Here is a 24408-nt window from a genome sequence, read left to right on the forward strand (position 1 = left end):
TAACTGGGGACTTACACAGGATCCTGGATCCATCTAAAATAAATTTTGAAAGGCACATAGTTCACTTAAAATTCTTGTCACGTTTTCCCACTTAGGTCACAGATATACTTGTTCAGGAAGGCAAATCCAAGTTGAAGAAGTTTTGCATTTAATACTTTTTCTTTTTTTTACCTTTTTTTTTAATGCCAAGTGCAAGAGAAAATGAGCTCTTTTTAAGCCAGTTTTCTCTCTTTTGTTCTGCTTGATATTCTCTTATCATAATGGTGTGGAGTGTCAGGAGGTAGCAATTAAGAAAAACACCTTTCTGTATGCCTTGAGTAAGCAGAAGTAGTAATAGAAACATTAAAGACAAACGGCATTCTAAGTTAAGTCTCTGAATATTTTATATTTTTAACTCAAACAGTTTTGTTCCTTTTGGAAGTTCATAATTTCATAGCACTAAAGATTTGCTAATGATTTTAGCAAATAATTTTAGTGTACTTTGCAGAAAAGTAAGCTTTATTTACTAGTACAAGAATTTATCTTAATTCAGGCAGGAGAGAGTACATGTTCACTGCTTGAAGATCATGTCCTTAATTAGGAAGACGTTAATTAAATTCACAGTGAGATGCTGTCCTTTAGGTCTGGCTTAGAATATCTCTGATACATGTATTGGATCAGTTTATTGGTCATACTTTTTAGAAACGACTGTTGTATGAGGCCAGTAAAGTTCAGAAGATAATTTCTGCATTTCTGTGTACGTTCACCCCTGGCCCCTGACTTGTGTTGGGGAATTTCTTTTCACCTAATGAGGCTTAGTAAACAGCAAAGAGCTGTTGAAGTTATTGAAGTGGTAACTAGTAAACTTCAGAATGGTAGTTTAGATGGAGTGTGTCTGTAGAAAGGTGAGCTCTGGCACCTGTAATGTTTCGAAAGGCAAATGTCCACTGTATTACCACAGACAGTAACTTAATTAACCTTCTGAAGGAGAACAGGAGTTATTTGCTAAACACTGTAAAAACACCTATTACTAAGCCAGTTTCAGTCACTCTGGGAGATAATACAAGGGAATGTGTAACATCAGGACTGAATTTTATATTTTTTGAAGTTACTATCTGGAGAAATTATAGTTAATTGATAATATTCTTTTTAGAAGAAACACTGTGTATTATTATTTTAATAATATGATGTAGACTTATTTTCAGCTGTTTTGGTCAATGGCATTTTACAGGTGTCAAGATTACCACATATTTTTGAAGCTGATAATCTGCTGCATACTATCAGGAGGCTGCTCTGAAATTAGATTTCCTTAATTTATCCTGTTCCTTGATAGTGTTCCCTGTATTGCATGAATAATATAGATGTACAGGAACATTTCTTGATTTTCAAACAGGTGTGTACACTTAGAGCAAAAAATGCAACTAAGGGAGTTTGTCAGCTCTGCATGAGATTTTGCAAAAAGGTTTCATAAGGTGGTCAGCATCAAACCTTGAAGTAAATTTTGATCTTTGGAGCACAACTGTTTCCTGCCACTTGAAAGTACTTGAAAAAGGTGTAGCTTGGGTTAGGCATTGGTGTGGAGCAGAAAGTGATATGGGTAATGATGGACTGACAAGTAAATATTTAGCACTGTTGTGTGCTATTGACAGATAAGTCAATTGAATTGAATGTAAAGGCATAAGCATTGATTCCATCCACGCATTTGGTTTTGTCAGTGCATTTGCTATCTGTTCCTTCTGTACTATTCCTTCCTGCAGTCAGAGTTGTCTGTTCCTGAAGAATTGTATCTGCTGTTATAACTTAGTTAAATTAGTGGTACGTTTTTAATTCTCCCAACGGTAGGTGAATAAATGGCAGTTAGTTTGTATCATAAAAGGCTGTCTACTTAACGTGAGGTAAGACTACAGTGAGTTTATAGTACTGATCTCTTTGTTTTTTTGCAGGGTTGAGGATGCTGAGGTGTCCGAGAAAAGTGTGAATGAAGAAAATGGGGAAGTGTCAGAGGCAGACCAACCTCAGAACAAGCACAGCCGACACAAAAAAAAGAAACACAAACACCGAAGTAAACACAAGAAACATAAACATTCTTCAGAAGATGATAAGGACAAAAAACATAAACACAGACACAAACATAAGAAACATAAATGGAAAGAGGTGGCTGATGCCTCTGACAAAGAAGATGGACCAGCTAAAAGAACTAAAATTGATTTTTTGGCTCCTCTGGAAGACTTAGAGAAACAAAGAGCATTGCTGAAAGCTGAACTTGAAAATGAATTAATGGAAGGAAAAGTCCAGTCTGGGATGGGATTAATATTACAAGGTTATGAGTCAGGATCTGAAGAAGAGGGAGAGATTAATGAAAAAGCACGAAATGGAACAAGGCCTACAACAAAGTCAAATACTAAGGGGAAATTAGAACCTGTGGACAATAAAACTAGTTCCAAGAAAGCAAGTAAGAGTGAATCAAAAGAAAGGACTAGGCACAGATCTGACAAAAAGAAAGCTAAGGCAGGAGTTGATGGGGTCAAAGAGAAGACTACTAGAAGCAAGTCAAAGGAAAGGAGGAAATCCAAAAGTCCTTATAAGAGAAGTAAGTCTCAAGATCAGACAAGGAAATCTAGGTCTCCAATACTTAAGAGGAGATCTCAGGAGAAAAACAGAAAGTCTAAGTCTCCTCCGGAGGAGAGAAATAAGGCTGATGATAAAAGCAAATCAAGGGACCGCAGAAAGTCTCCAGTTGTAAATGAAAGCAAAAGCAGAGATCGTGGTAGAAAATCTAAATCTCCAGCAGAACTAAGAAGCAAATCCAAAGATAGAAGATCACGGTCCAAAGATAGAAAACCTAGGAGATCAGAGACTGACAAAGAAAAAAAGCCAATTAAATCTCCTTCTAAAGATGCTTCTTCAGGGAAAGAAAACAGGTCCCCTAGACGACCTGGCCGTAGCCCAAAAGGGAGAAGCTTATCTCCCAAACAGCGTGAAAAGTCAAGAAGAAGCAGATCCCCTCTCTTTAACGATCGTAGATCCAAACAGAGTAGATCCCCCTCTCGAACCCGGTCTCCAGTTAGAAGAGTGAGGAGTAGATCTGCAGAAAGAAAAAGAAGAGAATCAGAAAGGAGGCGTCTGTCTTCTCCCAGGTAACTTAAAGGTGTCATGAGCCATCACAAAAATGCATTAGAGGATAAATTGTTTTCTAGTTCGGTGTTTTTCTCCTTGTTTTATTCAGAAACTAGGTATTAAAAAAGGTAATCAGTTTGTACATGATATCATGAGCTTACTTTGTATGTATTCATTTTTTAAAAAAAAAACTATTACTCCCAGCTCTCAGAAACACAAATTCATCTTGTTGTTAAAGTGCTAAGTTATTTGCTGCTCACACCCTTACTGGCAACAAGTTTTGTAACTGTTTTCCTTTTTATCTGTGGTTGGGTTCAGAATTTGGCTTCTATTTTTTTTCTTTCTCAGTAGTTCTGTTGCTTTCTGAAACTTCTGTGGAGTGAGAATTCTTTTCAGTGTTACATATTAGTGTTGGCTAAAGGTCGGTAATTAGCTCCTCTTTCCCCTCAAAAAAAGCCCTAATGATAGATAGTGAGTATGTGTGAATGTAAGCAAATATTTTTATATCAAGATGTCCTTCTCAGAGTCCTATTTTTTTTTTTTTAAATATTGTGGATTTTCATTTGCTAGTGGGATGGTAATGTTGCTTTGTTATTGGACTGTCATATGTAATTACCATATTTCGCACACACTTAAAGGAGGATGATGGAAATCTATTTAGTGTATTGGTGTAGTCTTGGTGTTTTTTAAAAATATTTAGCCTATGAAGGCAGTTATCTTGAAATTTGAAAGCTATTAATGACTGTGTGGTGAGTTTCAAAGAAGAGAACAATATAAGTATATGCATTTTTGGAAGTTAATTCATTAGCTGTAGGAAGTTTAAGAGTCAGAGGAGTTCAGCACTGTGTAAGAAATAATTTACAACTTTGTATCAGGGGGTTTAGCTTCGCCCAGTCTGAGAACTAAGAACAAGGAAGTATAAATTTAAAACTAATTGGACCCACAAAGTGTAGTGAATTGGCACTTAAAAAATGTGAAAGTTTCAGCCTGAATCACTGAAGGTTACTCTGGCTTCAGGTATGGGGTATCTTTGGGTACTTTGGAGAATGGCCCCAGTGATGCTAACGTGATCAAGCAAGTACTGTAAATGCTACCAGTTTATTTGGCTGCTTTCTGGTGAATCAGGAATGTGTCTGCCTAGCCACCGAGTTCTTCTGGCATAGCAGTTCACTTTTCCTCTGCAACATTTTGCATCTTTCAGTTTTCATTTTTCTTGACAGCTTGCATTGCAGCCAGTTTGAATTGGTTGTCTAGACACATATTTCAAGTGATGCATGTGTCTAGAATTTTGCTGTCAAATTCATACTTCTGTAACTGCGTGGTGAGCAGCATGTGAGTGGGGGACTACTAAAATATTTTCTGCTGGAGGTGTTTGTGGATCAGCAGGAATAACCTTCCCCTGTAAGACATCTGAATTAATTCCACCTGTGTTCAAGTTTAAACTACTTGTAATTACTCAAACTGCCAGAGAATTTCAGGAGCTTTAATAAACAGTTTTAACAAAAAAAATCCCAGTAATTTCATTTTTCAAGTTTGTTTCCAGTGTTCTAATCTTAGACTTCTCAGGTCTTTGACTGGAGCTACTCATTGTGTGATGTTACTATGAATTCTTAATGACCTTCCACTTTTTATCTCATTCCTGTGATCTCTGAACTAATTTATTTTTTGTAACAGATATTTTGATTGGGTTTTGGCAGTACAACCACTCTGTTAGTCAGGAAGCCTGGAACTCTTCATCCTGTCCCTTTTTATGTAATATTGTTCACAAGAGCATAATATAAATTAATTGGGCTAAAGGTATTGACCTACTCCCGCATTTGAGTACAGTAATTCCTTGTAGTTACTGCCAATAACTCTGCACATGCATAAATTTTCCTTTTGCCTCATTATTTTGCATCAGTTCTGTATGTCTGATCATTGTCTGTAGTTAAAGTAAATGAAACTGATTTAGCAGTCTCAATACAAACGAAAAAAATCACAGAATGGATGGAATTAGTCTTTCAGACCCAAGATATTTTGCTCATTGCTGAGATACAGCACCTGTAATGAGTTGTTCCAACTTGATTTTAAAAAAATTAAAAATCATTTTAAAAAAGAACAGTAAAAAAAGAGTAGCAACATTTCCTTTGAAATAGTGTGAAACTATTTTCCAGTTTCTCATGCAGCCTCATTAGAGTCGTTGTTAAATTTTTTATTTATATTCTTTCCAGTTTTTGACTGAACTCTTGCTGTCATGCAGTTAAGCTTCTTAATGTAGTAATCCCATCAAGGATTTTTTTTCTTGAATAATTGTGAATCTCTATAGGCAAGAATAAACAAGTTTTGAATAGTGTATATATAGTGTCACACTCGAATTGTTCTAATTAGAGATGGGATAGTTTAGATTTTAGTAAAGAATTCTAGTTTTCATCTGCTGTTTTAGGGTGTGTGAAATGAAGCCATGCAGTTGTACTGCCCAAATTGAAACAGACTTTATTGTCCCTACTGTGAAGTAGCATGATCCTAAGCCTAAACTTCAATAGCATGGTGGGAAGCTGGTGAAATAATTCTCAAGAATAAGATTTCGGGTTTTATGTGTTGTTTCAGTACTGTTTCTGGTAAACTTGAAGACAAGCTACAATTTATGTAAGACCTAAACACAAGTTTTGTTTTAGAACCTCTCTTAACATTGTGGTAGTAATTAAAGAGCTGTTTCCAGACTTGTCCTGAACTAGATCACACACTTCCCAGGGTGGGGAGAGGCATGCAGGAAGGGCAGCCGGCTCTGCAGCTGCCTTATCCATCCCTCCCTCCCTCAGAAGCCTATCTGGTGGTCCCTCATCTGCAGTAAGAATTTCAAGTGAGTTTTTAGAGGGAACTGACTTCTTTGTTTTCAGCTTGCTCCTGATTTTTACCACCACTCTTCCTCTGTTTTAAGAACACGGACCAGGGATGACATTTTGTCTAGACGTGAAAGATCCAAGGATGTCAGCCCACCCAGCAGATGGTCCCCATCCAGAAGAAGGTCTCGGTCCCCCATTAGGAGGAGATCTCGAACACCCCTTCGACGTAGCCGATCTCCCAGAAGGCGGAGTAGATCTCCTCGGAGGAGGTAAAGACACCCTGTGTTTTTAAATGGATTTTGTAGGATATTACAGGAAGAATAAAGATTGCTATCTCATGTGTAAAAAGACCGTGCTATTTTTTTTGTCTGTGTTAATATGCACTAGCACAGTTAAATTCAATTTGTCCTTTGTGAATTAAGTTTTTTTTTATCGCTTGGAATCATTGTATGTCTGTATGTTTTCTGAAGAGGTTTTCCTTCTTTTCTTAAGAAAATCAAAGCAACCCCCACAAAATCCGTATCTCTTCTTATAAAACAGGGATAGAGGCCGAAGAAGTAGATCTCGCCTTCGAAGGAGATCCAGGTCACGTGGTGGCCATAGACGTAGGAGTAGAAGCAAAGTTAAAGAAGACAAGTTTAAAGGCAGTCTTTCTGAGGGCATGAAAGCTGAACAGGAGTCTTCATCAGATGAAAAGTAAGACTGTATTTTAACTTACACTAATTATTTGTAACTTGCAGTTCCACTGATACCAAGAATGAGCTAACATTTATCTTCATGGTGGATTTTTGAGTTGTCACCTAAAGCCATAATCATGTCTTTGTACTTGCAATCTTGTGAAATTAGTGTTGTGAGAATCTGAAAAACTTCAGAATACGCAAAAAACTACCAAGACCTGTTAGCTACTGGGCAGACCTGAGGGAAGGATATATCGTTAGGTTATTAAATTCAACTTGATTAGTATCCTGTGAAAACTTTTGGTCTGATTACTAAAGCTTACTGCTTGAGGGAAAGCTTTAATAGCTGAAAGGATTAACTGCTGTCTGCAAATTGTGTTTATATTTCCTAAATATCTACCTATTCAATTGTGCAAGAGTATGCATTCTTAATCAAATTATGAAGGAAAAATGATGCTGCAGTGAAAAGGAACAAGCGTTTTTTGTTTGTTTGCTGTCTTCTGGAAGAGGGCTGTTAGTTGTTTGCAATTAAAAATGGAATGCAGAAAGTCCCAATGAGATACCAAGAGATAAATTCTCTTTGTATGGAAATGTAAATATATTCAGTGGGATTTAATACACCGTTGCTTTCTGAGTCACTTGAACAGCTATTGTTTAATATATTCTGTGCTTTATATGCCAAGCAACTGCACTTGGTAAAATTTAGGAGATAATTATATGTTTATGAAGTTATATAAAAAAATCATATTTTTGTAGTCTTGAAGACTTTGATTTGGAAGAAGAGGATGAAGAAGCAGAAATAAGACAAAGAAGATTACAGCGGCAAGCAATTGTTCAGGTACATAGTTACAGGAATTATTTCTGTGTTTTTAGTGTAAAATGTCAGGGTAAAGGAAGGCTCTTTGCCTATTGCTGCATTACAATAGTAACTCCTATTGCTGTATTTTTCCAGTTCATTGCAAATGCTAGGCTCTCTTAGATTCTACACCTCTATTGTTACAGCATTGCTTTTAAAACTGAAGTGACTCTTCTGTGAGTCATCTTTTGCTACAGTTAAACGTTCTCTGATGGTCTTAAGACATGTTAAAAATGTTCTTCAGTTGTCTTAATCTGCGTGCTTTCTCCGTAGCTGTATCATTGATCTGATAATGCCAGTGTAACAGTAAGTTATATATCAATTAGCCTAACTCTAGTCAGTTTGTTTCAAGTAGAAGTTGTACATGTCCAACTTTCCAAAATTTCCAAGATTTTCTAAAGCCACTGTCATGGGTTCCTCCATAAAAGCACAGGTGAGTTGTATAAACTTCTTACTCCAGGTAACAAGGAGTAACACAGTACATAGTACAGCAACGTAACAGTAACCACAGGTGTAATGTTTGATTGAGACCCCCTGAAAGAAGCTGTGGCCAAAGGGGGTATCATTGTAAGATACAAGTCAGCTGTCTTTTTTCAAAGGTGGGATTTGTCACACAATTCAAACACAGCAAGCAAAATGCTGTAGCGTATTTATTTAGTATCAGGTACAAAATCACTGGCTTTAATGTACTGCTTATTTTAAACAGCACTAAAAATACTGTTAATGGTTTGAGTTTTATGCAAAGCCCATTGTAAAATCCTTCAGAGCTATGACTGAGCCAAACTATATAAATTCTTTTCAAAGACAGGTTACACTGGATTTTGATGCAAGCTGGAAGCAAATTGTGGAGCTGAATTCCCTAAACAGAAAAACCTCTGCTTGTATTATTAAATAGTTCAGCCTTGACAACTGAGTGGTAGTAGCATTTCTTCATCTTGATTTTTACCTTTTGGGGTAGGAAGTGAGATCTGTATAATTTCATAGTACGTAAGGGTAACAAAAATATTAAAGCTGATGTTTAAAGTTTTTTTAATGCTTCAGAAATTTTTCAGCACAGGTGAATGAATAAATAGGATTTCGAGTTCACATTAAAAGACTGAATCTAAAAACTACTTTTCTGTACCATAACACTAGTAAAACTAAGAAATATCCTAGAATGCAGGATATAAAATAATTAATTTTTCCTCGAAGACTGTATTTCAGTATTTCTGTGCCAGGAGAGCTTAGTAATAAATTTGTTGCTGCTGCTATTTTGTTGTATTTAACCAAATAATTAATATTCAGTAATAATCTATTTTTAAAGAAATTTAAAGACCAAAAGAACACATGTAAATGTTTCAGTCTTATGGTCTGGGCTGTGGTCCATTGTGACAAATTGAATTTTCAGAAGTTGTTTCCCATTCTAAAAATAATCTGTTGTCTTCATAGACATAGGTGATTATGAAAGCAAAGATGCTTCAGCTGAAAGCCCAAACCATTGAAAGGGTGGATATGAAAATCTTTAAATTGTGATAATGTGTAACAGTGAGATTAAAAATTAAATTTCTTTTTAGAAATACAAAGGCCAGACAGAAGACAGTAACATATCTGTACCATCTGAACCAAGCAGCCCTCAAAGCAGTACACGCAGTCGCTCAAATTCTCCTGATGACATTCTAGAAAGAGTTGCTGCTGATGTTAAGGAGTATGAACGGGAAAATGTGGATACATTTGAGGCGTCAGTGAAAGCCAAGCACAACCTCATGACAGTTGAACAGAACAATGGTAAGATTCTGAAATCTCTCTAATGCAATTTATGAACGCTCAGACACTTGGCTTAGTTTACTTACTTCCAGACTAGGAAAAGTAGATTGACTTTTTGGATGGAATTTGTGAATGTTTTCACAGATATTATGGTACTTAAAGCATAGAATTAAAATAAAGCTTTCTCATTAGGAAGAATAATATGATTGGAATACATTCCCTGTATTTCTAGTAACTCTTAATAGAACTTGTGCTTTTACATTTGAAAGAGCAAATAACAATGTCTGTCTGGTTAATGGTCATGTCTATATGGTTAAAGAATTTCCCTTTCAAATTTTTCTTTTCTCTTAGGCAAGTTGTTTTCTTAGAAGCTTAGTATAGTCCTAGACTTCCTTTTGTAAGACTTGGAAATCCTGCTCCTTTTACACCTTTTTTTGGTTAAAGGCACTGTGACAGAAGAATATGGGCAGATCTGTAGTAATTAAGAATGATTAAAGCTTTTGAGGGTCATTGCTAGTAAGGCCCTTTTAGCAGCATAGCTAATTGTTGAAATGGGTATTTTCTTTCTCTTCCCCCTCTTCATGTACTCTATTGTACAGCAATGTTGAAATAAATTTTGATATAAAACCTGCCTTGTGCCAGCTGCAGCAAAAGGAATGCGGAACATCTCCCAGTGCACCCTGTAGTATTGAAAGTCTGCTGCTTTTTTTGTCTTTTGAAAGTGGATTACTGTACATCTTCCAAGTAGTCAGAGGTGTGTGCAGTTGCTGTGTGATTGTACTTGAGCTAGTTTAAGTTGCTTTGGCTTCTCCATACAGTTTAATTGCCATAGCAATGTTCAAAGAGGGCTGTGGAGCCTGCCCAACCCCTCGGAGGGAGAGTTGTGGTTAGCTTGTATTTCATATCCTGCGCCACATATATCTTTGGGGCCTAAATACGATGTCTCTAGTGGATGGTTCTCTTGAAAGTAAATAAAGCTGCATCTCTTTGGGACTGCTGTACTGCTCTGTAGTTTATCCTGGTGTTCCCTTGAGCCGTGTGTTTTCAGATTGTTCTCCTGCAACATCGGTGAAAAGAATTGTTTTAATGCTTTCTTTGCATACCAAAAGTTTAAGCTTATTATGTCTAACAGACAGTGTGTTTTTCCTATTTTGTCAAAGCATGTACTGCTCTCTAATTTTGTCTATTAAAGCATATGAAAACTTAAGTTTCAACTCTGTAAGCATTTTCCGCATAGACTTGTAAAAGAGGTTTTTAAAGTTACAGTTACATCTGGGTGGTAGGATTCTGAGTTGGAGGTGGCTGTAACAACAGCTGAAACCAGTGGGTTATCTTCCTCTGCAGGAGTAAATTTTTTTTTTCTGTCCTGACCTCTTAAAGGGCCAGAGTAGTAAGTTGCTAAGAAACTGCTCAATAACTCATTGTAGACCAGTAACTTGTTGCAGACAAGTACAGGTAACTGGAACTAAAAGGAAAATATGAGGAAGTTTCTAGAAGGATCTGTAGCTCAAAACAGTGGTGTAAACTGCCTCTCTACAAGTGTCAGGTGATAGGTGTATACCTTGAACCAGTGGTAGCAGCATGCTGGATGATTTTATATTTTATGCTGTCAGATTTCAGTCAGGTTATTTGGTATGGAAATGGTTTGTGCATCACGAGACCTGAAGCCTCTGAGCTGAATTAACCATTTATTTTTCTCTGTTGCATAGTGAAGGGAGGGTCTCCAATTTACTGTGTTCGTGGAGGGCTGCCATAATGTGTGCATGAATGAAATAGTTTGAAGTCGGCTTGCTTTTACTAACATGTGCTTAATTTATATTTCTTTGCTTTTATCTTATCAACCAAGTTAAATGTCTTTGGGATTTAAAGATGATTAAAAGGTGAGAAAGGGATAATCTTGCCCATAACAAAAATGTTTCTCTTTAAAGCAATAGTAAACATTGTGCTTGACAAAAAGCTGCACACCAGATCCATTTTTGGCAGGGCTGGGGAAAGGATTTACCAAATAAAGAATTTCTGGGCTTTACAACTTTGGGTTTTTGTAAAGTACCTTGTGATTAGCAGAAAAGCCTGAACTTGTGTACTGAAAACAAGACTGGTTTTTCTTATATATACATGCAGTAATTTTGTATTTCTTTTTATACATACATATATATATATAGAGAGAGAGAGAGAGAGAGACATTATTTGTAGGGAGCATGTAAGTATGTAGTTTTTTTATTTCTGTTATGCTTACTTGAAAGCTATTACGCGTAGTTTTTCAAGGAGATAGAAATTTTTGGGTTGTTTGAAGAACTTAACTAGTCTGAGTTTTATATTCTAGAATGTGAAGTATGTGAAATGGCATTTGCTAGAAACATTAGTAGAGCTACCTGTTTGCCAGTATACCAATCTTAGACTATGCTGTAAAGATACCAGGTGCCAAATTATACTGGCAACAGAGTTATCATTTGACATCTTTTTCATATTGAGTAATGTGAATTTCATTTTAAGGTTCATCTCAGAAGAAGCTGCTAGCACCTGATATGTTCACAGAATCAGATGATATGTTCGCTGCATACTTTGATGTAGGTAATTCTTGGAGATGAAATGTATGATTTTTTTTTCTGCTTGATTTTTGTTAGAGTCACTGTCATTTGAGGGTTGTGAGAACTGTGATTTAAAAAGCACATAAAAGCACATGCTGCTAAGTGACTTGTATGTTCTTAATCTTTTGGTCAGCCAATGCAGGCAGATTCTTAATTAGTATTTCAGTGAAATAAAATCTGCTGAAATTAGTGGCAATTTTACAAGAGTAAGTGATTGGGGAATTCACCTGCTGTTTGAATACAATGGCACATGGTAAAAACATTAATCTATTTATAAGTTCAGCTTTTTATTGTTGTTACCATGTTGCAATGTTCTAAATATGACCTTTTTTCCAGAGATTCATGTATGGCTAATTAAAAAGTGTGTAAGATACTGTAATTGGCTAATGATGCTATGTTGGAGTAATCTGGTTCTTTGAAGATTTTTTGGGATGAAGAGAGGTACATTGCCTGGTTTTACTTTAATACTATTTCATTAGCTTTTCTCTAAATATGCTGCAGTGACCCTCAGATATTGGCAGTCCAATGACTGCTTTTGAGATTTTATGTGCCATTTTCTATAAATCCTCTGCATTTTTGCTGATGCATAACACTGAGAAATAAGTAAACACAAGAACTTTCTTCTTAACTTAAACCAAAATTGACTGGAGAATTTTTATGGCAGATACAACATAGGCTGTGGTTTTATTCTAGTAACACTGGTGTCCCTCTGACCTGGAAAAAGATGGATATACTTAAAAGATAGTGTCTATGTGAGGGTGCATTTTTAAAAGTTCAGAAGTTACAAGTGGAGATTTATATTGCTTGTAAGTTAGCAGCTCCCCCTTCCAGAAACTGTTGTTCAATTGAAGATAAACTTTACCACTCATAGTTTTGAATTTGTGATTAAAATATTGCCCAGTATGTTAAGAGATGTCAGCATCAGTTATAGAAGTGTTATGGTAGTATGTATAACAGTATGAAACAAGTGGCATGTAGTGAACAGAAATTCAAGGCTTAAACAGTTGTGTTTTCCTTGCAAATTGCTGAACTTTTTTACTATAAACTTATAGTAAATAAAAAGTCTTACTTAGATGGTCCAAAATGTGCATTCTAACATGACAAGTGTGTTTTTATTGTGGAGAGAACAGTTTTTCAGTAGGGGAAAAAGGGCTTTGGTAAGTAAATGTCAAAAGAAAAATACAGAGCACACAAGCAAAGCTGTTACTTTTTATTTCAGAGTGCTCGTTTAAGGGCTGCTGGGTTTGGAAAAGACTTCAAAGAAAACCCCAATCTCAGGGATAACTGGACAGATGCAGAAGGCTATTACCGTAAGTTGTGTTTGTTTATCAGCAAGGACAGGTAGAGTGAGGGTGCTGAGTGGAGAAAAATCCTCATGTATGAAAGTACTGAAATGTTCTAATGTACATGTATCCCAGAGCCCTCTCGGAGTGTGTAATAGATGAAACAAGCATGCAGGTTTTAATCTCAGTTTTGAAAGGACTCCAGACTTAAAGAATCAACCTTTGTTTCCCATAATTTCCACAAAGCTAGGTGATACAGAACATTGTACACCATGAAATTAAAGGATCTTACAATAGCCCTCATATTTTGTAATATGTACAAAATGTTTTGTAAGAGAATGGTTTATTTTTCTTGAGAAGTTCTACTGCGTTTATCCCTTGTAACTTGAACTTGCTTGGTTTTATCTCTCAGGTGTTAATATAGGTGAAGTTCTAGATAAACGTTACAATGTCTATGGTTACACTGGTCAGGGAGTCTTCAGCAATGTAGTGCGAGCCAGGGATATGGCCAGAGCAAACCAAGAAGTAGCCGTGAAAATCATCAGGAACAATGAACTTATGTAAGTAATGGTGTTTTTTGATGGTAATAAAGCATGTGGAACAGTTGGAAGTTTTTCATTATGTGATTTGAATCTTCCTTTGTTTCAAGTGAAGTAACAGATCACAGCTGTGATTCCTGCCTTTTCTGCTAATATGAGCCAGAAAATGGGAAGCACTTGAGGACTATGTATCCACACTTCTTTACAGCTATCACAGGAAGAAGGGTACTTGCCTTTTCATCAGGCACTTTCTCATTTGCGAACCTGCAGGGAACAGTGATAGCAGGAAACAAGGTTGCAGCTAATTATTGAGATGGGAGTTGTGGACTGTAAAAATTTTGTTTCAGTGGATCGAATCAGATTGGCAGGCTATGGGTTGGATTCCATCTGCAACTTACAGATCTAAGATCTCCATACATTTAATTATTTTTGTATATTTTCTAAACATTTGCATGTATATAAGATACATAAAAAGAGATGGGACTTGCACTGTTGAAATACAAAAAAAGTCTTTGAGTGAATGTTAACAAGTAAGATCTCTTTATGTCATTTGAGGACTTTACTTGCCTACAATACTAGTTTTCACCATCTGCTGCAGTATTTATACAGTCATATCTTGTGTCCTCTTCTGTTAATGACAACTTAAATGAAAATCTTTTCCATGTATTTTACCTTGAAAGTTTTAAAATTTGTCTCACTGTGTGTATAACTGGATTTGTTTTATTTACATTAATAAGTATCTAGAAAAATTTTAAAGGCAAAAGGGAGGGTGTGATAAACTGTTTTAGTTCAGTGTGTTGTAGTTAATTAGCTTGGATGTGTAATTGAATCTATAGTCAGTTCAGTTTAAATCTTTTAATACTGTTCTATGTGGTGAAACACTTTTTTAAACAAGTAAACTTCTTAAGTGATTGCTGTTTGAAATGTGTCACATTATGGGATAAAATCGAGTTTTAGCCTTACAGGCAACTGAGAGTGAGGAGGAAAGGATAAGTAGGTTGCAAAGGTACAGCAAATATCCAGAAATTAAAACAACTTACACACTCTGTAGTCACTGACAGCAAACCGTTGTGATTTTGGATTTTTAGCTGTGGTACATTCAGTAATGACAAGACACATCTCATTGCTGGATAATTATAGCCACACAAGTGGCAAGATTTAAAAAAATACTAGAATTAAACAGATTTTGTTTTATAACCTCTTTTCCCTGTTTTCAGGCAAAAAACTGGCCTAAAAGAACTGGAATTTTTAAAGAAGCTAAATGATGCTGATCCTGATGACAAGTTTCATTGTCTACGGTTGTTCAGGCATTTCTACCACAAACAACATCTCTGTCTGGTATTTGAGCCACTCAGGTAAGATGACAAATGTTTGTGGTTCTGTGTAAAAGGTAAAGTACTACTGTGTGTTCTTTGCCTTTCTAGATTTGACTTGTTCTGATACCTTGTTCTAGTGCCAGGATTCAAGAATGCAAGGAACTTTGAAACAAACAAAAAAATTGTCTGCAGGCATAAATTCAGACTAGCGAACTATTTCTGATATATGTTTAACATTGTTGTGAGTTTTCTGCCTGGAAAATTTTTGAAACCAGATATTGGATTAAAGATGGTTCATCTAGCTAGTACTGCTCTTAATGATTTTTTGCATATGCCAGTGTTTTTATTACTTTTTATAATTCTTCATTTTAAGGGTTTGTATTGAGATGCATTCCCAGAGAGATTCAGGAAATGCTGTATATTCTGTCAAGAGTACAGATGTAGTAACAGCTTTAGGGAGAAAATGGTTACAGTGGTTCTTTGCATGCTCATTTTCTGTTCAAGTAATTAAGCTCTTGTGACAAATTGATTGTAGATACTGTTTTATGGTAGATCAGATACATTAATTGCCTTAGTCCCGATTCCTACTTAGAGAAATCAGTCGTTCAAGTCCTAAGTTTTCTGTGTGTGTCATTTTTTAAGTTTTGCCATATTTGGGGTGAAGATAAGTTGTATGCTGAAATAATGCAAATTTTTTTATATTACTATCATATTTCAATAATAAGCTGTAGAACAAATTATTGTCTTATGCTGCAGTATCTCTTGATAACACACTTGTACCTTATTTATGTTCAGTTATGTTTTTGTCCTGGAATGATGGTCATTTTATCTGCTGCTGAAATCACCAAAAAAAATCTCCTCACTTTTTATCTTTTACATTCTTCCTTTTTTACTTATTTCTGAAGAAAATGAATACAGAGGGCTTACAGTTGTTAAGAAAATGCTGTTCATGTTCATGCAAATAAATCCTCTCATATCAATATTGATTAAGAATATGATCTGAACTAAGTCCAGTAAGTAATTACACAGTATAAGGCGGATCTGATTGACCAGTCTTTTTATTTCAGTTCTGTAGCTCACAGAGTGGAATGTTAAATGCTGCATTTCTCTACAAATATTTATAGCTAAGTGGTTTGTTGAAGTTTGTCTTAGCATTTAGGAGGCCGTTATTGGTTTTTCTGTTAGGCTCTTTCAAATTCTTTCTTTCCCCCTTTCCTTTAACAGTATGAATTTACGAGAAGTGTTGAAGAAGTACGGGAAAGATGTTGGACTCCACATTAAAGCTGTCCGTTCCTACAGCCAGCAATTGTTCCTGGCTTTAAAACTTCTTAAAAGATGCAATATCCTACATGCAGATATTAAACCAGATAATATTTTGGTAAGTAACAAATAATTAAAACTTTTTTTGCATGGTTTGTATCATAAAATAAAGTATTTGAAATTCATATTGTTCTGTTAATTTAGGTGAAGTCAAATTTGCTGAAAATGTTAAGGGTTCACACTTTGGTATAAAATGTTACTGTGGTATAAGTAGTAAGAAAGAAATACAACACAGCTTCTAAATAAAAACTTTTTCAAACAAACATGCATCCCCGTCTATCTTTATCGAAAGCAGAGTAAGTACTTTGTTTTTCCAAAGGAAGACAGTGTCTTACAGGAGATATACTTGAAATTTTCCCATCAATAGTTGAGAGATGTTTTTGCTTTCCGCAAAATGGAAGTAGGTTGAATCTGAATGGAGTGAGAGTGAGATGATGGGGAAAGGTCCTTAATGCCTCTTTTCCAGCAGGGCATGAGAGCTACGTCAGAGGAATCCAATGGTTTCCTTTGGTTTTTTTGGACATAATCTCTGTGACAAACTCAGATTTTTAATTTATCTAAAATAGTCTCTTATTACTGTCTCAGCAGTAAAATACACTATGTGAGCATGCGATATGAATAATAGGCTGTTTTATAAGTGGTACTTTGGATACTGGACTTTCAAGTCTAAATCCATAAAATATCAGTGTCTGGAATGAAATCCAGGTCCACCAAAGAGATTTCGTTAGAGGAAAAGTACATGAAAATGACTTTTTTTTGTATTTTGTAGGATCTGAAAATATTAACTCTCACTTTCAGTTTGAGCAAGTTTTACAATTTTCTCAGATTACAAAAAGGAAGGAACTTCCAATTTAAAGGCTGAATATTTTTCCTGTCTCTGACTTAAATGTGTTGTTGCTTTTACAGTTCTATTATCAATTCTATCCACAAATAGTGCTAATGGATATTTGTGTTTATTTCAGGTGAACGAGTCTAAAACAATACTAAAGCTTTGTGATTTTGGCTCAGCTTCACATGTCGCAGATAATGACATCACACCCTATCTAGTTAGTAGATTTTATCGAGCTCCAGAAATCAGTAAGTACATTTTGGATTAGCTACATCATACTAGCAAGTGCCAGTATTAGCAGATGAAAACTTGAATTTATTCTCTAGTCTTAGCAAAACCTGACTGGAAATATGATGGCTGTCAAAAATTCAGCCTTTGAAGGCATGTTCATGTGACTCTTCATGTATGTTGGTGATCAGCTCAGTGAGAAGTCATTCTGATGAGTTATAGTTACGTTTCAATTTAGAGGTATTGTTCTGACTTCTTGGGTTTTGCTGATTTAAAGCTGATCAGTTTAGGTGTTAGGTAAAAGCCTCCCTTTCTAAAATAGGGATACTTTAAAAGCTAAAAGGTTACATCCTGCTTTTATGGTAGCTTTTTATTCCTAAGAAGACCAGCACCAATATAGTTTATAAATCAGCATTTTTTCATCTGTCTGCTTTTGTGATATTGTATCAGTTTGCCTTTATGAAATTAACTGGAATTGCTCTGTTTCAGTTATAGGAAAGATCTATGACTATGGTATAGATATGTGGTCTGTAGGCTGCACATTATATGAGCTTTATACAGGAAAAATACTGTTTCCTGGCAAAACCAATAATCATATGTTGAAACTTGCCATGGATCTCAAAGGAAAGATGCCAAACAAGGTAAGAAAAATAGGTACTTATTACAATAAGTACTTACTGATATACATGAAACTGCTTTAATGAACAGTAGAAACAGTCTTTGTTCTCCTGGAATTCTGTTTATTATCATATACATTTTTTCTTAACAGTATGTACTAGACTTTGCTCTGTGTAATTTATATTGATTTAAAATCTTATGAAGTGAAAGTATACAGCTTCTTTTTCATAGACTTAAGTATAAAGTGAAAGCAGAAACCTTCTAAGCACTGACCTGAAAAAAAATGCGTAAGTCAATGAAAGATACTGTGTCCTTTTTCAGAGAGTTTGAACTGTATCTTTGTGTTCAATCTCAACATCTCTTCCTGTCCTTTTGATATTTTTATTAGTATTAAATTATGTATGTTGCAGTAAATTAATAGACATTGATGTTAATTGTAAAATGTGTAAGACACGGAGAACTTGACTGAAACCCTTGCCTCTTCCTCATTTTCCAGATGATTCGAAAAGGTGTGTTCAAAGATCAGCACTTTGATCAAAATCTCAACTTTATGTATATAGAAGTAGATAAAGTGACGGAAAGGGTAAGTCCTCTATGTGTTAACTAATCCATCACTTTTTCCAGGATTTCCTGCTCTATGGTCTTTGAAATGTACCTTGGCTTCCTAATTAAAACCAAGATTTTATAAGCTATTTGAATGTCCTTTTGCTGCAGTATGGACAGATTACATAGCTGTAAAATGGCAAAAGAAATTTTTTTTCCTAGCATGTAGGAACACGAGTCAAAAAAACATCTAAATTTAATCTGGTAGATATACAGGGTATCTCCATATAATCTATCCTTAAATTACTAATAAAATTAATTCTGCCTTCATTTTATAGAAGGGTGCTCAGTATGATACAGTTATATTGTATGAGGTCACTATTAATTTTGGTATCATTCTGACACATAGTTAAGAACAATCACAAAATAATGGTCAGATACAGGAACTTTACATGTGGATTTCTGTATTCTGAATTAACTGGGATGTTGGGTTCCTTTGTGAACCTGTGCTGGTGGCCTCTCCCCCGACAGTGTTTTTTCCACTTTTTTCTCTACACATAATGATTTTTATGAGGCCATATGGGGACGGGGTGTTGCTGCTCAGATACGAGACAAGCCTGCAGAAAAGCTGCTGCTGAAGCTCTGGAAAAGGGATGATAGGGGGGTTTTGCATTACTGCTGTTCTACAAGGCTGCCATTTCTGTGTTTGTAGGAGAAAGTAACTGTAATGAGCACCATTAATCCAACCAAGGACCTATTAGCAGACTTGATTGGGTGCCAACGACTCCCTGAAGACCAGCGTAAAAAAGTGCACCAGCTTAAGGACTTGTTGGACCAGATTCTAATGCTAGACCCAGCTAAACGGATTAGCATCAACCAGGCTCTGCAGCACGCCTTCATCCAGGAGAAAATTTAAACCAGATGAAGAAGTTCAAAGGGTTTGATTAATTAAGATACAAAGACTGAAGAAATTTCACAGCAGTTATTAATGTATATAAACATAAATATTTCCCCTGCAAAGTTGAGGAAGAAATGATACATTTGAATTAACATCAAGGCTGATATTTCTTTTAGAAATGTTAGAGTAATTCTGTTTTGTGTCTTATGTGAAAATTTTCACTGTAGAACTGTTTTAATTGCCAAGACTGCACAAAAGTACAATGCTAATGTATATGGTTGCAGTTCGTATATATTATAAAAAGAAAAAAGCATCTGTTATAAAAAAAAAAGAAAGAAAAAAAAAAAAAAGAGAGCAGTAATACTGGGTGGTTGATTTGTTTTTAGCAGACTTGGCTTCATTTTTGTCTTTACAAAATGGCCAGCATAAATGCTGTTTATATTCACATTTTCCTAGGTGTGTGTGTGCAGGCCACAGCAGCATGCCCTTGGTGTAGTCAGTGCCGAAGGGGGTCTGTTCCTTCTTGAGCCTGCCCGCAGGGATGGTCTCCTCTTTTAAAGCAGGTTGTGTACAACTTTCAGTACACTGAAGGTAAGCTAACCCATCAACATCACCGGTGTTTAAGCTGTTATTTTACTGGAACAACTGACAAATGAGAGACAATAGCATTGTGGCAGAATTCCCTGCATGTTTGAGAAATGATCTTGTTTTATTTTCTGGCATTGCAACCGTGGCATAGTTACAACTTCTGTTCTGTTCATCACATTTAAAACTGGGAGAGAGCGCACTTGATGGATAGAGCGCCTTCAGTGTACTGTTTCTTATTACTTTAGTTTTTTTAATCAACTTGCTATAGACTTTGTATACATTTTGTTAAATACAGTTCACTATGACATAGAACCAATACTTACAGAAGAGTTTTCATTTAGTAATTACATATGTTGGGATCTCATTCGAAAGACCTTATATCTAAAGGATAGATAGACAACATAATGAAATTTTTAACTATTTGTATGTCATTTTGAAAGTGTACTGCTTTATGCTAAAAGTGTTTCATTTGTTCATTGTTTTCATTATTTGTGATCATGTTGTCTTTCAATACAGGCATAAACCTTCCACTCTTGAACAAAGCAGCTGCTTTTTAAAAGCGGTAATTGCTTCTTTACCTTTTATTTCTTTTGTAAATGAAGCTTTTCTTTAAGAAATGTGACTTTAAAGTGTTGTCTCTTGCATAAAACAGTTGACACTTACTTATTGTAAAGTGAAGATTGTTCTGCTGCATGTAAAGTGGACCATGCAGATTTCTGTATGTTTTCAGTATGCATCATTAGATAATAAAGTCTTTTGTGAACAAGGCATTTGTAGCCATTTTTAAAAGAATCTGTCTTCAGTGATGGTAAATCAGGTAATTTGTAAGACCCGCCCCTGCATTTCCTATTAATCATTTAATTAAAGGGATTATTAAATATTATGATCTTTGGGAGAGCTATAGGCTATATTAATTGGATATATAATTATCACTGCTTAAAAACAAAGCAAAAAACCCTACAGATACTGTCTGTCTGCTTTCATTGTAATGAAATTATTCCTGTAGGACATGGGATTAAATTCAGGCTTTAACTAATGTTTGTGCTGTTTTTCTCACTTTTCCTTTTGATGGTGCTGAAAGAGAAAAAAGGAAAGCGAGTCACAGGCCACTCAACGCCTACTCCATGGGTCTGATTTGCTGAGACACCAACTTCACCCTCCTAACAAGGTTATTTCTGACAGCATGTGTAGATAAACATTTAGCAACAAGTTAAAAGAGCTTGAGACAATTGAGTTGGTTATACAGGGTGAGGAAAACAGAAACAACTTTTTCAGGTCCATACTGCTGTTTTAGTATTCTCTTTGACAATGTTAAGAAGTTCATCTTTTCATTTTTTATTAATATATTCTGGCAGGCTGTGAAAACCCCACTGGTTTCACATACTTTATAGTACTTTGAACTAAGAAGGATTTTTGTATCCATCTAGGTGCATAATGGCAACAGTCATGCACTCTTAGTGCACTCAAGAATGAGGAAAAAAAAATGCCACAAAGCAGGTCATTCTGCTGGTGGGGAATACCCCACCGAGGAGGTGTAATGAACTAAGTACGAAAACAAGCAGGAGATGGGTGGTTTTGTATACCTATTTGGAACCTTCAACCTGTCTCTTCTCAATTTATATTGTAAAATTCCTAATAAAAAACAATCTCTCCCTATTTCCACGTATTGAGGTATCTTTTTCATACAGGAAATGGAAGAAGTTAGCTTTCAAGTTTAGTGAAACACTAGTTGCTTGCTTGTTAAAATGCAGCAAGTGTAACTTGCACTTTTACAACTTAGGCAGCACTTCTGAGGGCACTTTTACACAGATGTAGTAATAGCTTATTCTTTCTGTTACTTTGTACTTTATTCTTAAAATAGGAATATGAAACAATGAAATGAGTTGGTGATACAGAAACAAAGCAGTAGAAAAGATGCCCCTTAATGCCTACAGAATTGTTTTAAGCTGTTCTGGAGAAGCATAAAGTTGCTCGTTTACTTGTTCTTTGTGTTGTAGGTGCAGCTCAAAAGAAGATGAAGGCTACCAGAAGACATGAACAAAGGTTTCTGTCCTAAAAAAGATATGAAAAATACTCTTCATGTAGTTCTGTCTTAATCTTTCTGTTTCCAGCATTTCAGTTTAGAATTGATTAACACTGCTGCATTACTGATAATTCATGAAACATATTTGCTGTATTAAAATTTGTTACATAGATTGTTTTGTTTCTGGTTGAAGAGGGTTTTTTTTTAATTGTAATAAAATGTAGGTAAACTAGCATCACTCTTAAAATGTAGTTTTCTTAAAATGATAGAATGAGCAGTACAAAATCTATTACATTTAGGAAAAAAAATGAACCATTATGTTTGGTTAAAATAAATGTGTTAACCAGTAAACATTTAAGCAGGTGATGTACTTTTTTCTTCAACATCAGTAGGTTCATTATTGGTTTCAATTCTGTCAAACTTAATTATCCATACAGAGAATGGATGGCAGGAGTTAATTTTAAAAAGTGGATTTCAGTCCCCCATCCAGCTGATATTTCTTGTTGACAACAGTAGAAAACTCTTCAGTTCTGGCTCCAAAAACCTCTGGACTTGAGTATTTTGTGACACTGTTAAGGCCCCTCTTCAGTTTTGGGCAATGCCTGTTCCTGTAGCCTGAGGTCTCTGAGGAGAGTAGCTGTGGCTGCCACTACAGTCAGCTGAATTCTTATGGTTGTGGCTGGGTGCAAGCAGAACAGCTGTGCAACACAGTGAACAGTTTCTCAGCTCATCTAATAGGGAGGATAACTTAACTTTTCCTCCTGGGCACAAATTTTTAATTTTTGTCTTTTGCTAGAGATCCTACATACAGAAGGTTTGGCTAAGTCTACTGTGCTGATTTCTGTTTCCTCCTCCCTCATGTTGACAAGGAGCTTCACATTTAACACACTCAGTTTTCCAAGCCTTCAGAAAAAACAAGATTCCAGCCCTGTGGAGTTAGAATGTGTTTTTATTACCTTGGTGTATACTACTTAGTTGAAAAATTAATTGCCGTTCAAGAGTTTTTAATAGAAGATAATGATTTCTTTAAAATCTTTTTAATAATACTTTATCTCCATACATAGGGTAAGTGGCATTAAACCTCTGAAGAACCTTTATGTGTATATTGACCCCCATACAGAAGGCAGACCAGACTGTGATACTGCTGGAGATAGAGGGATCTTCTACAGCATGTATAAAATTGTAACGTGGGTGGAGGATGTTGAGAAGTGGCAATTGCTTGAAATTAATAAACTGTGCTTGAAACTTGCCTTCATCCTGTCTTTTGTTATGCCTACATAACCTACTGCAAAGCTTTGAAATGTATGAACAGTTTTCAAATGCACTAGAAATTAAGTGCAGTTTTGTGAATGGAGTTGTCTCCTTAGATATCAGGGGCATTAGAGAATCTCTGGGAAAAATCTTCCTGAACATGTAAAATGGAGCTTTTGTTAAGTTGCCTCTCCCTAAGTTTTGGAAGCTCCCTCAGCACCAAAGATTTAATGTGAATTCACTTTTTATTTTCATGTGCCTTTTTTTTATCTTTTATAGCAAGGTATTAACCTGCACTGAGTCAGGAGATGAAAGAATTGCATTGTATTGCAGTGAAGGGAAGTCATATATACTAACAGATTAATCCTTATATGGGAAAAAATGGATGGGGAGGAGCAGCATGGTGAAGTGGGAGGAAATGTGTGTTTTCACTTATTAACTTGTAAATTATTTTTATAATATTGTATATTTGTGTGGGGGTACAGAAGTGAGACTACCACATCTGTTCTACAATTCTGTGTCTTAGTTTTGTTAATCTAAGTATGTAGATAAAACTTAATTTTAACTTGTGACAATACTTACTCTAAATGTAAAACCTTGGCCTTCCTTCCATTGTACTTCTCTTGAATTCTTCACTGTCTTAATTGTTTCCTCATAAACACTGATTTTGATGATTGTAGCACAGATATTTCTATAAAGTAGGTATGAGGTAATTACTTATAAAATAATGAACACATGAATGCTTCCAAAGATTTGGCATTTGGCTTAAGCTACTGAGAAATAATTTAAAGCTTCTTATGGGCAGGTCTAAAAGAATAGGCTATATCTTATAGAGTAGCTGTTGATGGTTCAGTCTCAGAAGTGACTTTTTAAGTGAGAGTGCATCAAAAGAAAATAGGAGGCAGTCCCTGAGGACACCTGGATTACACCCAGTCTGAAGAATAGGACTGTCAGTAGCTACCAAGACTAATAAGCAAAGAAAGTCTGTACAGCTTTAAAAAGAAAGGAGGTGATAACAAAGGTTACTGGGCACAAGAAGGGAGAGAAGAAAGCACTCTTGATTGTAAGGTGTTAAAACCTTAATTCTGTATTGTTAGAGGAAATGGACCTTTTCACAGACTTAGCGAAACTGTGACATGTTCAAGTCTTTGAGAGCCAATTTATTAAACCTGCAGCTACACAAGACTTTT

General features: G+C 35.6%; 1 protein-coding gene across 5 annotated transcripts in view; it reads left to right on the forward strand.

The window, feature by feature from the left end:
* PRP4K (pre-mRNA processing factor kinase PRP4K) overlaps positions 1 to 23217 on the forward strand; it is a 25190-nt gene extending 1973 nt beyond the window's left edge. The window contains exons 2-20 of one of the 5 annotated variants that reach the window (XM_086900571.1): positions 1923 to 3116; positions 6014 to 6187; positions 6459 to 6614; positions 7352 to 7433; positions 9005 to 9215; positions 11688 to 11761; positions 13002 to 13092; positions 13478 to 13625; positions 14822 to 14959; positions 16145 to 16298; positions 17203 to 17317; positions 17787 to 17938; positions 18412 to 18498; positions 19171 to 19448; positions 19813 to 19947; positions 20461 to 20506; positions 21026 to 21112; positions 21942 to 21987; positions 23032 to 23217. In XM_086900571.1, the coding sequence (XP_086756697.1) occupies positions 1923 to 3116; positions 6014 to 6187; positions 6459 to 6614; positions 7352 to 7433; positions 9005 to 9215; positions 11688 to 11761; positions 13002 to 13092; positions 13478 to 13625; positions 14822 to 14959; positions 16145 to 16298; positions 17203 to 17317; positions 17787 to 17938; positions 18412 to 18498; positions 19171 to 19374 (2980 nt within the window). In that variant the 3' untranslated portion in view covers positions 19375 to 19448; positions 19813 to 19947; positions 20461 to 20506; ... (1 more) ...; positions 21942 to 21987; positions 23032 to 23217. Of the gene's footprint in view, positions 1 to 1922; positions 3117 to 6013; positions 6188 to 6458; positions 6615 to 7351; positions 7434 to 9004; positions 9216 to 11687; positions 11762 to 13001; positions 13093 to 13477; positions 13626 to 14821; positions 14960 to 16144; positions 16299 to 17202; positions 17318 to 17786; positions 17939 to 18411; positions 18499 to 19170; positions 19718 to 19812; positions 20507 to 21025; positions 21113 to 21941 lie in introns of those variants that run through there. The other 4 variants (XM_086900541.1, XM_086900532.1, XM_086900551.1 and 1 more) reach the window with 4 other exon arrangements.
* Positions 23218 to 24408: the final 1191 nt, after the last annotated feature.

This window comes from Cyanistes caeruleus, chromosome 1 (assembly GCF_971803275.1).
Source record: "Cyanistes caeruleus chromosome 1, bCyaCae1.hap1.1, whole genome shotgun sequence".
Taxonomy (NCBI): Eukaryota; Metazoa; Chordata; class Aves; order Passeriformes; family Paridae; genus Cyanistes; species Cyanistes caeruleus.